Here is a 14,931-nt window from a genome sequence, read left to right as displayed (position 1 = left end):
TTTTCGATTTATCGTTTGCAAATCGGAACATTTCCTACATTTTGCGGTCATTGTTTTACTTATTTTGCTTCAATAAAAATGTTTTCAATTATTGAGGTCAATGCGATGTTTTTTGATAAAGAAAAAAAAATATTCAAAATGATACATTTTACTATTTCGCGTTACCTTTAACTAACTGCTCTGATTACAGTTTTTTTAGAAGAAAATAGTTTTTCACATTGTAACAAGTTTTATTTAATTCTAAAGATGTGAGGAAGACATATATTTATGCATTTTTTATTTGAATTAATGTGCATTAAATAGGGTTTCTAAATTACCTTATAAAACTTCTCTACTTTACTTATAATCCTATTATTAATTCATCTATAAAAGAAATTCATCTTTACAGATTTAATAAAATATGAATCTTTATAGAATCTAAATTAATTAGTGATTCTCCACCCATCTTTCTAGTTTAAAATTGGTGTCCGGATTGAAGAGAGAGAAAATAACTTTTCGGGGTATAAAATGACTGTCCGCTTTGTGAAGAGGGTACATAATGATTTATTCATAGAAGATTCACGGGTAATTAAAAATATGTCCTTAATGAGAGGTTTCACTGTATATTAATAAACAGGTTAAAGACTTTTTCATTAAAATAAACTAGACTCTTAAATACTCTCTATGACATGCTATAATTTATTTTCAAAAAGATATATATTTTTTGGTAGGAATTTTTATTTGAAATCATCTTCATTCTAGTTTAATAGTTTTCTCTAGTAGTCTAGTTCTAGTCTCAAGTGGCGTTTTTAATGCTATTGTGTTACGTCATAACGTATTTTCAATTTTAAAAAAATAACTATAATAATAAATTAAAATCTGTTTAAAAATTTAAAGATTTTTTTCTTCCAATCAAATCATCTAGTGTTTTAAACACTGCAGAGTTATTCCTTGTCCTTTAACAGCAAAGTGCTTGCATTAAAAAGAAAAAAGAAGTTTTTACACTATTTAAAATATATGTTATTTTTAAAAAATTGTATGTTTCAAATAATTAAATTTAATATTTGAAAATACATAATATAATCTTGTCCGTCTATACTTTTAGAAAATTATTTAAACAAATAAAATGACAATATTTAACTTAGAATAAATTAAATAAGTATTAAATTCCAAGATGCAATATTTTGTATTCTACTCTTAAGATATTTTTGGCTGTCATGTTTAGGAAATGTTATTTGCAGCCTTTATTTAAATTTAAACATGAAGTTGAATTTTCAAAACATTTTATATTTATAGTTAAGTTTTATTTTATTTCCCGTCAAAGAAAGATTAACTGTTTGAAAGAGTTCAAATCTTTAAATATCTACGTAAAATTAAAATTACGGAGTGCGTAATTTTTTCTTCTTCTTGAAGTAAGAAATGAGCTAGAAACATAAGGAACGATGCGAGGAGGGTGCATTTGTCTTTATAAAAGGGCAGGGAGGATGTACTGCCCTTGAAAAAACTGCCATTGTGAAACCTATAATTTATTTAAAAAGAAAAAGTTTTTTTTTATTATTATTTTTAGCATAATCTTTTTGTAGACTTTTTTTTATTCAAATGATCTAATGTCTTAGTACTATTGTCTTTAAAAAAAGTATTAATTGTGTCCTTTTTCAGACACGCGTGGAGAAAAAAGGCTCACTCAGCTTTGATGACTTCTTTCATTTCATTCAGGAATCTGAACATCACCTCATGGCTTTGTTCAAATACATGGATGAAAATAGGGACGGTAAGGATTTCATTCATTTAACATCCATTACTTCCTTCTTCATTTATTTTAATTAACCTGACGATGTTTTTTTTTCTCAGAAAATTATCTATTTGACATAATTTTTGTTTTAAATAATTAACAATTTCTTTCTTTTATGAACATGAATATTTTATAAAAAATAAAATAAAATTGTTTTTGGTAGTATAAAGGCATTTAAATGCATGAAAATAATTTCAGATTGCATCTCAATCTTTTCAATAAATATCGCTTGAGATATAACATGCTTGAGTAAAAATTATTACTATGTAACTATTACTATACTTTATTACTATGTAACTATTAAAACTATTACTATGTAACTGTATTTTCCAAATTTCTAGTATTAATTTCTTATGTTTCTCGATAATAATATTTTCTGTCATGTATTTGAAGGTTTTTCAAAATAAGTCTGGAATAAAATTAAAAGAAACAAAATTATGTATCAAAAAAAATTTTTTTTTTTATTATTAGGTGTAATTGAATTAAATTGGCAGTTTGCTGCTTTTTTAATGAAATTGTACTATTTTTCCAAAGAAAAAGTTTACATGTTTCCTAGTAAAAGTTCATATGTCCCATAGATTTTCCACCAGCATTATCCTCATGGATATGGAGTGTTTACCCCAAACTTAAATGATTAAAGTGTTACTTTTTTTTGTTGCTGTATAGTTTGATAATTCACCCCCCCCCCCCACTTTCCAAAACTTTATAAGACATGTAAAATTACCACAATTGTACTTCTCTTTCTGTAATCTTTTTAGTTCAAATTATTTTTTCTAATATTTATTTAAAGTTATAATTGTTTATATTAATCTTGTGTTTTTTTTAGCTATGAACCTTAATATTTTCATAGCTAATGTGTATTTATTTTTTAAAGGCATCATTGATGCAGATGAAATTGTGAGTGCTTTTGCACGGTTTGGTGTCAAACTGGATGAAAAGGAAGCCTACATCCTGCTGAAACGGTACAGTATTGCTCATTTAATCATCCAATTTTTAAAATGTTAAGGTTTCTTTTTGTAAAATGAGTTGCTGCTCTTTTTTTTCTGTTTTAGAATGGACAAAGATAACTCTCAAACTATATCCTTTAATGAATGGAGAGATTATTTACTCTTTTTGCCTAGTTTTGAACTTCATGAACTCTTAAAAATCTGGAGACATGCCACAGTAAGTGCAATTTTATGTTACAAAAGGCACTCTAACTAATATTTGTTCACAAACGTTTAACTCGCGATAGAAGTTTTTTTTTGTTCACAAAAAAATTTTATGAGTGGAATTTGTCATTTAATACTTAATGCATTGTGAATTTATCAATCTTGATATGTTTATGCACTGTATTTATGTATTTAGAATAGTATTTTGTTATTGTTAAAAATTTAAATTACATTATGATTTCAATAACTGAATAAGAATGCAATTAAAAATTTAGATAGTTCTAAGATATAGAAAAAGAAGTTTTTCATAGTTTTTTTTTACTTGAAAACAAAATATTTATTTAAAAATATTAGTTGCAACTTAAAAAATAGTGCATTTTTTTGTCATATCATAATTGAAATTTTATACAATTGGAACTTTTATTTAATTTCTAATTATTATACTTGTACATTTTCAAAACTATGTTCAATATTTAAATAAAATTCAATACTAAATGTTAAACTGCAGGTAAAAAAAATTTAAACAAAAATACATATTTTTTTAAAACAAAAATAAATATATTAAGATGTCACTTATTCATTGACAATATTTGTAATATAAATTAATTCATAGAAAAGGAACTTCCATTCATATTTGTTCAGATAATTGAAAGTTAAAGAATGCAAATCCAAGTAAATAATCTCAATATGCAATTTTATAAAAATAATATTTTAATTTAAAAAAGTTCTTTATAACGTTGCAGAATACAACATATTTTAACTTATAAAATATATATATATATATAAGTTATCTAAACTAAAACTTCTTTTTTTTTATTTATTTTTTTTTTATTTGTAATGATGAAACCTTGAGAAGTTATTAGAATTAATTAATATTTTCCTCTTCCTAAAAATAAAAAATTTTGTATTGTAACTAATTTTTATTACTCTTTTAAAAATTAAGGAAAAAACCCTGCTTCAGCTATTTTTACCACATCAATAATTTATTGCATTATTTTAAAAGTAATTTGTTGTTTATGTTTTTTCTTCCCATGTAATTGAATTAAACATTTTAAGATGGAAATTTCAATGCCTTTTTATGTTTACAGCAATTTTGTTATTTATATTTTTATGCACGAATAAATAAATAGGCTTAAATTTTAACATCACTAAAGTTTTTATTTATTTTAGTGATTATTACAACAATAATTGTCAATGGGTAGAACATGTGGTTCTTGCTGTATGATTAAGCAATCTCTGTATTCTTTCTTATCTTCTTTTTTGATTTGCCAGCATCATTCATCCCTTATCTTTCATTTAAGGTGTAAGAATTTTTCTGTTCCGTCACCATCTCTCCTTTTCTCTTCTCTGATTGGCTATCGGTGTTGAAACATGTGATTTAATGTGTCAAATTTCATTCATTTATAATCACAGGTTTTTGTGAACTCGAGTTCTTTTGGAAATGAGCTGTTCAAATGTTAACAGCTATGTTCATGTGGATAACTGTCATTTAAAATTTTCATATTGGAAAACTAGTTATATTTAACATTTGGAAATCATTAGTCAAGGTAAATGAGTTAACTTGTTTATTTTTTTATTTTTGTTTACAATTTTATGTATAAATTTTAAGAAAAACTTCAACAACAAAAAATATTTAATAGTTCCCTTTTATTAAAAGAGCAGGTCATTCTTTTAAGTTTATTTTTCAGTAAGCAATATTAATTTTGTGAAAGAAAAAAATTTCTTCTTTTGTGTGAAAAGTTTCTTTTAAAAAAATTATTTTAACTCTAGAGAACATTAATATGTTTATGTTAAACATATTTTACTTTTTTAGAAAGGTTCGATTTTGTTATGATTTTTTTCATCTTTTTTATTGAAAACTTTTTATAAAAATTTCATGTAGTAACTTAATTTTGTAGTTCCCATAAAGATGGTAAATGTTTCTACTTTAACCATCCAACTTGTGAAAAATGTATATATGTTTATATTACACTATTGAACATTTTATTTCTTCGTGGAAAAAACCTTCATATTCAGTAGAAAATTGAACATATTTGGTGTATATGCATAAATTATAATTTTGATAATTAACAATCAATGTTACAACGTAAATGTTTGCTGTAAAATTATACAAATTGAGAGATAAAAGGAAAAGAGACAGAAAAGCAATCAAGCTATATCAATAATATAAATAAAGACTGCCAAATATGCATTAGTTTCCTAGTATGCGACACCACTATTGCAGTTTACTGTAGGAGATGGTATTACTCTTCCATAGTTGCCAACTCTACTGGATTTACCAGTAGACTGCTAGATTATGCCATTTTTCCTGGTCTACCAGTATAATAAAAATTCTCCCGGTTTTTGTACATTTTAGAAAATTGCCTATAATTGAGGAAAGTTTTCAAAAAATATCCCTTGAATAGAATAGAATTTTTACACAATGTATTGCTTGCTTGAATATATAAATAAATATTACCAGTACATAATGAAGCGAGCCTGCCTCACTGTTTAAAGCTTTTCTTTTCATTTGTTCTAAAAATTTCAGTTTATTTTTATTCAAAATTCCCTTTTTAAATTATAAAATCTTTTAATTATCAATAGTGATTTATATACTTGTCTACTACTATTTAGAATAACAATTAGCATAAAGGAAAAAACATTTCCAATTCATTTAATGCTAATTATAAATGGAAGGCCATTTATTGTTATTAGTGTAATAAAGTTTTTTTTTATTTTTTAAAAATCCCTAAGATTTCCTTAATGAAAAATATTTAAAATATTATGGAACAGTTATCATAAAATTTATATAATTTCGTTTTTTCCTAATGATAATTCCTAATAAAAATTTGTTGTGGATTTTTTCCTATCCATTTTTGCAGCTATGCTCTTCCCTAATAATACTTTCTTTTCAATGTAAATAAAAAGTGTAAGATTTAAGTCTAGGTGTATTAATCTGGAGTGTTCCCCCCTAGTCTTACACAGTATAAAATGCATATTTCTTTTTCTTTTTTTGGAACGGTAGAAGATTCAAAGTGTTTTTAAGTTTTTTTTTTTTTTTTTTTTTTTTTTTGTTTTTTTTTTTTTTTTGTTAAAAATAGTATACAAAGCTTATTTAGTTAATTAATAGTGCTATTTTTTATGATTTTATAATAAACTTGTCTTTTTCATTTAGTCATCATTCTACACTTCCAGCTTTCATTACTAATTGACTGTTATTTATTTATTTATTTATTTAAGGAAATTATAAATTTCTTGATTCTATTAATTTTTGCAGAATATTTTTTAATTTGTTTTTAACCTTCAGTTCTTAGATTTAGGAGAAAACGTTCTTGTCCCAGAAGACTTTACAGAAACCGAAATGCATACAGGAATGTGGTGGCGTCATTTAGTGGCAGGTGGCTTAGCAGGGGCAGTTTCAAGAACCTGTACTGCTCCATTAGATAGAATCAAAGTATTTTTACAGGTCAGTTCTTTTATACATTAGGTTAGTTTTTTAATAATTCTTTAAACAATTAATATTTACATAATTCAAATGATGATCAATAATTTTACTGATAAGAAATAACAATTACTATATCATCCTCATATTACACTTTTTAACTCTTTTAACCAACAATGACAAGCCTGATATTTATAGGCTACTGATGAAATGTGTTAAGTGTTCTCAAAATGTTTATAATTTGTTAATTTAGGAAAAAAAGATTATTCTTATAAAACAATAATTTGTTAGAATGTTAGATTATCAGGTCAATAGTAATTAAAGAAATTAGTTTTAAATATCAATAAAAAATTCTCCTTTTTTACAATTTTCTGCTAATAATATGGAAATAGTTTTAATTTAGATTAAACAGTATTATAAGTCTTAAAGTTATTACATAGCTGTTTCCCTTATAACATAGTAAGAGATGTTTATCAAAATTTAAATAAAAATAATAAAATCCTTTTATTTAATCATATATTTTTATTTATTGGAAAAAAAAAGTTGTATATGGCATATTTATAACATTACTTTTCAATTGCATGTACTTTTTTTTTTGACATTGCTAAGTTTTTTTTAAAAATTGTTTATTGTCCACTTTAGGGGACCATAAAATACCTACTACCACAGTACCTGTATTAAATGCTTATTGCCACAGTGCCAGTAATATTTATTACCAGATTTAATAAAGAATCACTGGTGGCAATAATGGTTCAGCAATTTTTTTACATCCCAGAAGGAAATAAGTACTAATAAAACTAATTTTATTAAAAATAAGTATAATAAAAAGAAATAGAATTTAACTTTTTAGTTCTGGATTTATTTTAACTTTCAATTGCTTAATGTTCTGCCTAGCAAAATATTTAACTTTCAATTATTTGAAGTAATGCTGTCTGGCATAAAAATTTTAATATAAATTTGCCCTACTTGTTGCACAGTTAAAATACTAGCTATATTAATATTATTTTTAAAAAAACTTACTTTTCCAGTTTTTAGTGTTATCTTTTTGTTTGTGTCTATTAAATTGCAGTTTTGAATTTTAGGTTAAAGGTACAGAATATAGCTCAATCTCACAATGTTTGAGGCATATGTTAAAAGAAGGAGGAACTAAATCCCTTTGGAGAGGGAATGGAATAAATGTGTTAAAAATTGCTCCTGAAAGTGCATTAAAGTTCATGGCTTATGAGCAGGTATGTATTCATACACTTTTTTTAATTCTTAAAAATGTTTATAAGTATTTTTCGATAGTTTAGAAAGATGGCATGTTTAAAATAAAAATTAGGTTTATTTCATATAAAATTTAAAAAAAATTAAAATGATTATTTTTTAACTAAATGTTTTTGGGTTACTTTAAAGCATTTTAGCTTTAAAGTAACCCCAAATTGATAATTTAACATATCTACTGATAACTACTACATCTTGTTTAAAAATCATAGTTTTTTTAAGTACTAATCAGGTACTTCATTAAATTTCTAAAGGCTTTTTTTTAATTTAAAACCTGGTACATCACTTAGGCTAACACTTTATTTTGTTTGTCATAGAATCAGCTGGATAATTATTTTAAAAAATTGCACTTGAAAATTTTTTCTTTTATTAGTTAAAATTGAAAAAATTCTTAAAATTTAGAAACATGATGCAAAATTCAAAAAAATAAAAATAAGTGAAATCAAAAGAAAAGCATTCTTTGAAGAAGAAAATTTAGTTTTCAAATTGTATAATAATTGTACAAATTAGCTGATTGTAGTTTTTAAAGAACTTGATTTTAGTTATTACATCAGTTTTTTTTTTCTTTTGTTTTTCGATAAATTTAAAAAACTTATCCATGTTAGGAGCAACAATAATTAATCAATGTATTTCAAATTAAAACATCTACTTCAGTTATTTGGAGTAAAACATTCAATGTGATTAAAATAAATGAAATTTTGTATTTAAAAAAAAAAAAATAATAATAATAATAATAATTTTTGCTTTATATTACTTTCTAAATTTATATATTGAGTTTTAAAAAAAATGTAGTTTTTGTTGTAAAATTACTGAAACCAATATATGGTCCAGAATGTAGTTGAAATTTTCTTGGAATAATTAGAAAAGTCTGGATTTTTTTTCTTCTCATATTGAATAGGAATCCTGTTAATTAGAATGACTTTAATTTTTGCAGCTTTTAGTTAAGGCTATTAAATTAAAGAAAACATTAAATTTTTCCAAATTCCAATTAACTGATATTTCTTTTAATTTAGGAGCAACCTCTTAATTTAGGGACAAACTAATTTATTGCAATTAAACTCAATTTAATATCATTAATACTTTTGTAATTTCTGTTGAATTATCCTTTTACAATCTTTTAAATCTAAGTAATGTTTTGTTAAATAAAGCTTAATTTATTGTTTGAATAATGTACTGACTGAGTATCAACTTAATGCTCCATTTTGAATTTTAAAATTATTGTACAAAAGTTCTACTATCATTAATCTGTGTTTGAAAAAATTTAAAATAATTTTGTTATTTGGATGGATGTAACTTATAGAATTTCAATTAAATGTATCATTTTAATATTACATAATAAAATTGTTTAAATTGACATTGCAATGCTACATGTTACCTCCTAAATATAGTAGCTAAATCTTAATTTTCATCTTTTTTTTTTCTTCGTTTCATAGTATTAAATATTTATCCCAATTTAGGCAAAGCGATTAATTAGAGGTGATTCAGAACGTGAACTAGGAATTTATGGAAGGTTTGCTGCAGGTTCATTAGCTGGAGGTATTTCTCAGACTGTGATCTATCCATTAGAGGTAAATTATAGTTTTGACAATTCACATTTACAATAGCATGAATGTGAATATGTTGTTCATTCGGATTCGTGATTTTGTTAAAATATTAACTGTGTTTGTTTTTGATGAATTCTAGGTTTTGAAAACCAGGCTGGCACTTCGAAAGACTGGGCAGTATCAAAGCATTTGGGATGCTACCTGCAAAATTTACAAAACAGAAGGCCTTAAGAGTTTCTACAGAGGCTATGTTCCAAATTTGATAGGCATTATCCCATATGCTGGAATTGACTTAGCTATATATGAGGTATAAAATTTTTTTATTTTGTCTCTAATTTTTTTCACAACTAATTTGGATAATTACTTTTAGTTTGCAATGCGAAGATAATTTACATAAATTGAATGATTTACATTATTTAATAAAGAAATAAGGCATTGAAGAACTTAATAGTACTTAACTAACACTATTTTTATCTATTAGAGGTTGTCTTACTATATTAGGATTGATTATTTCACCAAATTTGTGAAATGATCATGTTGCATCAGTAGCAAAGAATGATTTGGAATCATGGATATAATGTATTTAAACTGCATTGAATGATCCCAATTTTTCTGATTTTAATAATCTTTGATTTAAAATTACCAGCTTATCATATTTTTTGAAAAACTCACTAAACTGACAAAAAAAACAACAACCTTAGTGTGAATTTTGTATTCAATTCTCTATCAAACTTCAACAATTATAAAGATTTTAATCAGTACCATTCATTTAAAAAAAGCTCAGCTCATAGATAATCAATCCTCTTATTTTAGGTAAGTTTTAAAGTGATTAATTTTAAATTTGTCTTAAAACTTAAAGAAAATGTTTCCCCCTCTTATTTACGAATATCAGCTAAACATTAGAAATTATTGTTATTGTAGAAGTTTTTTAATTCAAAGATTTCTATTCAATTTACAGACTTTAAAAAAGACATATATACATAGTCATCCAGAAGAAACAGATCCTGGTATTCTAGTACTTCTTGGTTGTGGAACTGCCAGTAGTTCTTGTGGCCAAATTGCAAGTTACCCTTTAGCTTTAGTTAGAACACGTCTTCAAGCACAAGGTAATTAATACTCTCCATATTTCATATTTTTTTGCAGTCAATTCACAGTAAATCAAATTTGACAGAACAAGCAAAACACCTCGAGTTATTGGCAGTTCAACTTACTGATAGTTTTGATTTTCAACTTTAAAATAATTACAATTAAATGTTTTAATTAGTGCGTATATTTAATTAGTGCGTATATTTAATTAGTGCGTATATTTAATTAGTGCGTATATTAGTGCGTATATTCATAATGTTAAAAAACAAGTATTGTGAATATTAGATCTGATAACATCTAGAGAAGAGTACACATGCTCCTTCTTTTAGAGAGCAGATTCTAATGTTGAAGGCTTTTTTCTCTTTTTCATAATAATATTGAATTGTGAATTTGATTCTACTAGGAGATGTTATATTTTTTCTTTTTGAGAGTGGGTTCAATGAATCATATTGTATAAGGCTGTTTTTTTTTTCCTCTCTTAATATAATTGAAAAAATATTTATGAGAATTTCATAATTTAACGCTGCATCTTTCCTCATTTTTCCCACTCAGGAAAAGGAGGACTGAGGATATTGTAGCTTGTTGAAGGAAACAGGATTGAAAAAACGATTATTAGGAAATGTCCATTGGGCTATCAAATGGTTTTCGATGTTTTTTATTCCATGTTTCTCACTTAAGATTCAAAAAACTTCGACTGCATTTATTTTCTTTCCTTCCCTTTTTAAATATTAATTACTTCTTACGCAAACTTTTTTTTTACTTGGATTCTAAAAATGTGCATTAAAGATGATAATTGGGATAAAATCAACTAGTTTTATTAAATTTCTATATTAAAACTAAATTGTATATTTTCTTTATAGCTGTAACAAATGAATCTAGGACTGAATCTAGTATGGTAGGACTTTTCAAAACTATCATTAAGCGAGAAGGCTTTTCTGGACTCTACAGGGGCATCACGCCGAATTTCATGAAAGTTGCACCAGCCGTCAGCATCAGCTATGTCGTGTACGAATATTCTCGGCGAGCCCTCGGGGTATCGATGGCATAAAAAGAACATAGAATGAGAAACTGCCTAATATATCTCAACTTTGTTATTGAATATGCAGCTGCAGCTAATATCATTATTTAAAATTCAGTGCAATAAGATATGCCAAAAATGTTTAAAAATATTTTTTTAACTGCTTAAAACTAGACACGTACAAACTTGTTTGTGCAATTTAAAGTATATCTATTGTTGATTTTAATTTATTTTTTTACCAAGGCTAAGAAATATATAAATTATAATGAAATGTTTTGTTGTGTGTGTAATGCAAAATGTTTATATTTTATTTTAGAGTTTTATTCTTAAAATAAAATAATTTAAGGAATTTTATTTTACCTTGAGTTCTGTTAACTGTAACTGCTGCTGTATAGATAGATAATTACAAAAAAAAATGAGATAGTATTTTTGTAAGTTTCTCTGTATATTTATTAGCAACTGTGATATGGCAGCAAATATTAATTAATAGTTTTTTTTCACTATTTTTCTTTTGTTTAAAGAAAATTAGCATTTAATAGTAATAAATATCTCATTCTCATTTGCTAAAATGATGTTAATGATGATTTTTAAATATTTTATTCTTATTTGAAATATAAAGAGTTGTTTTTAGCATTTTAATTAACTAAAATGGAATTGACTGAGTATTTTCTTAATAAAATAATTTTCTTGTTTAATGTGTATTTCCTGAATGAGTAAAAAAAAAGATTTCTTTTTAATTTCTGTTTATTGAAGAATTACTTATATTTAGATCAAAAATTAAATTATTAGTTGTAATTAAATTTTAATAATTATGTATTCATGTTTGTTATGATAATATACTAATTATAATTGATTTTATTTAACGTACTTATGTAAACATAATTCTTTGATTGTTGAATTAATTTTATTAAGGTGAAATCTCTTTTTTAAATTATTGCTAATATTGATTTTAATTAACTTATTTGGGTACATTTTGTGTCACTTTAACATTAAACTTGGTAACAAAAACTAATGTTTTAAATTTAAAACAAAGTTTTGTTTATAAATTGCTGCTGAAATTTATATTGTTTATACTTCTTTGATATTATTGGTTAATAATCAAAATTATTTGCTGCCCTTTTATGTATCATAAATTTTTAACTTTCACGCAAAACATGTAAATTTATTTATTTATTGTTTGTGAATTTATGTTTGTGGATTGTTTTTATGTTTGTTAAAAAAATTACTGTCAAAGAGTTTATTGTAAATTTTACCATTAAGAAAAACCTGTAATAAATTGATTTCTTTTTAGAGATAATATTAATGTACATGTCAAAATAATATAAAACTCCTGTCAGTAACTTTTACGCAGTAAGTTCTTGAATAATCTATGCAACTTAAACCCATTTTATAACTCTTTAAGTAGATTAGTTTAACTTACATTAGTGAAAATTACTGTAAATATTAACATATTATTTTTTCTCTATTGTTATAATGTACATGAACATAATTTTATTCTCGTTTTGAATGTTACCCTTTGAAAAAAAACCATTCCAATTATATATTTATTTTCTTACAACATGAATTTTGACGGAGAGAAGTTTTTTTTTTGTTTTGTTTTGTTTCTTGTCAGTGCCTCATTAACTCTTTCATCTCTGTTTAGATGTCTGAAAGATATTGTTTTTCACTAGCCTGCTTCTAATAACATCTTCTTTAAATGCATTCTTGTAGAAATAAAAAAAAATGTCTTCATACAGTTCTATGTATGCCTGGTGGTACGATTGATATAGGGAGTATAGATTTCACCATCTGGTGCTAGATGTATATATTCAGCTTTTTCTTATCTTTGAAATAAATTCCATCTACACATCTTTTTTCTAATAGAGTGTTCTTTTTTCTTTCTCTTGTGTCACACATAGTGTTGTTACACTTAAAGAATTAAATAAAAAAAAAACATGTTTTAAGTATTAAGATTAATATATATATGTTACAGTAAATAGTTCAAATCCATCTACTGTTTATTCTAATCTTTAAGTCTACTTTCCAAACCCCCGAAATTTTACGAAAATCAGCAGGTTAAGTCATTCACCTGCTATGAAGTTGGGCATTTGTTGCTGCATTATAAACAATGAGATAGATGTGAATTACTCTGTATCAATTTACCCCCTTTTTAGTTGCTACAATTAATTTTGCATTTTCTTTCATTAAATTTTCTTTTAAATATGCACTTTTTATTTATTTATTTAGAAACAATAATTTTAATTATGTTTAGAAAAAAAATTAACTATAAGAAAAGTTAAGACAATTTTTTCAAGAACATGTAACACTATAAATGTTTGCATTTCCCCATACAAAAAAATTCGAAATTCTACACCTCTTAAATAATTTAAATATGACATTTAACATGAGATCTGTAGAAAGAATAAGTCGACAGCAGTTTCGCCTCACAGTATTTGTTAATGCAGCTTTATTTTGAGGACAAATGTATCATATCCAGGGAGAACAATGTGAAATATTTTCAACTTGAAAAAATTTTGTAGATTTAAGAATTAAAATGGTTGAAATTTCTGTACTTTGTTTTTTTACAGTAATTGATTTATGCACCCGAAATTTTTTATCTCATTATTACGAATAGAGTGTCAACTTATACTCTAAGAGATACAAGTAAGTGTTAATAAAAATGGGTAGCGTTTATTGGCTACCATAATTTTACGCACTTGCTAATCATTGTGAAGGTTTTTACCTAACCTTGATAAATCTAAAATAACCTTATTATTCCTTAACCCGAATTAAAAATTTATTTAGACTTTTTATCGAAGATATATCTTGTGTTCTTACAACAGTGAATAACTGAATTACATAAATTAAATCAGAATAAGAGAAAATCGTTAAATGAGTGTAAAGTAAATCAACAAATCATTGAATAAGTAAACAATCAGTTAAATTATATAAGAATGAACAAATCAATAAAAAAATAAATCAACAGTTCAACAAACCAATACCTAACACTCACTGATTTGATCAAAAAATGACGATTGTTAGGCATCTACAAAATAAAAAAAAAAGCAAATTTGAATGAGCCGTGAAAATGAACCATAAAGAAGCTAATCTGTGAATGAATAAATCAGTTCCTGAACAAACCCGCAAATCAATAATTGAACAAATGATGAGCAAACAAAACAATTTGTTTAACAGTGAATCGTCCGGCAGTGGACTGATCGTTAAGACACGGTTCCCAGCAGATCACCGAAGTCAAGCATCACTGGCTGCGGTCAGTGTGTGGGTGGGTGACCACTTGGATCAGTCTGCTTAGGGACCGAGGGTGTGCGGTATTGGTCCTCGTTAAACTGTGCAGGTCGTCGAGCTACCGAAGCGGGGGTGCCATCCCCTCTGCAGAGGATCAAAATTGTGATGGCTTGTCTTCGGATCATCCTCAGAGATGTTTCCCAGACCGTCGCCAATAGCCTATTGTGCAGCTCTAGTGCGACGTAAATTAACAACAACAATTTAACAGTGAATCAGTCAATTATTGAAATAAAATATTTTAACTAATCGGTGAATCATACAAAACAGAAAATTATCATTTTTTCCAATTTACAATTATCTTGTCTGTTTATTCAATGATGTATTAACTCATTTATTGATTGAGTCATTGTTTAGATCATTTATTGATTCGTGGAGTTATTCTTTTTGTTAAT

General features: G+C 25.4%; 1 protein-coding gene across 2 annotated transcripts in view; it reads left to right on the top strand.

The window, feature by feature from the left end:
• LOC107452889 (Short Calcium-binding Mitochondrial Carrier) overlaps positions 1–13,114 on the top strand; it is a 44,525-nt gene extending 31,411 nt beyond the window's left edge. For both annotated transcript variants that reach the window (XM_087165347.1, XM_087165348.1), the window contains exons 2-10: positions 1,639–1,750; positions 2,646–2,733; positions 2,824–2,935; positions 6,209–6,367; positions 7,426–7,572; positions 9,064–9,174; positions 9,290–9,457; positions 10,109–10,256; positions 11,097–13,114. In XM_087165347.1, the coding sequence (XP_087021473.1) occupies positions 1,639–1,750; positions 2,646–2,733; positions 2,824–2,935; positions 6,209–6,367; positions 7,426–7,572; positions 9,064–9,174; positions 9,290–9,457; positions 10,109–10,256; positions 11,097–11,284 (1,233 nt within the window). In that variant the 3' untranslated portion in view covers positions 11,285–13,114. The remainder of the gene's footprint in view (positions 1–1,638; positions 1,751–2,645; positions 2,734–2,823; positions 2,936–6,208; positions 6,368–7,425; positions 7,573–9,063; positions 9,175–9,289; positions 9,458–10,108; positions 10,257–11,096) is intronic.
• The last annotated feature ends 1,817 nt before the right edge of the window (positions 13,115–14,931 follow it).

The sequence above is a fragment of the Parasteatoda tepidariorum genome, chromosome 6, assembly GCF_982258835.1.
Source record: "Parasteatoda tepidariorum strain Cologne lab strain chromosome 6, Ptep-v5.0, whole genome shotgun sequence".
Taxonomy (NCBI): Eukaryota; Metazoa; Arthropoda; class Arachnida; order Araneae; family Theridiidae; genus Parasteatoda; species Parasteatoda tepidariorum.
The sequence above is the reverse complement of the archived record's forward strand: the minus strand, read 5'-3'. Positions and strand labels throughout refer to the sequence as shown.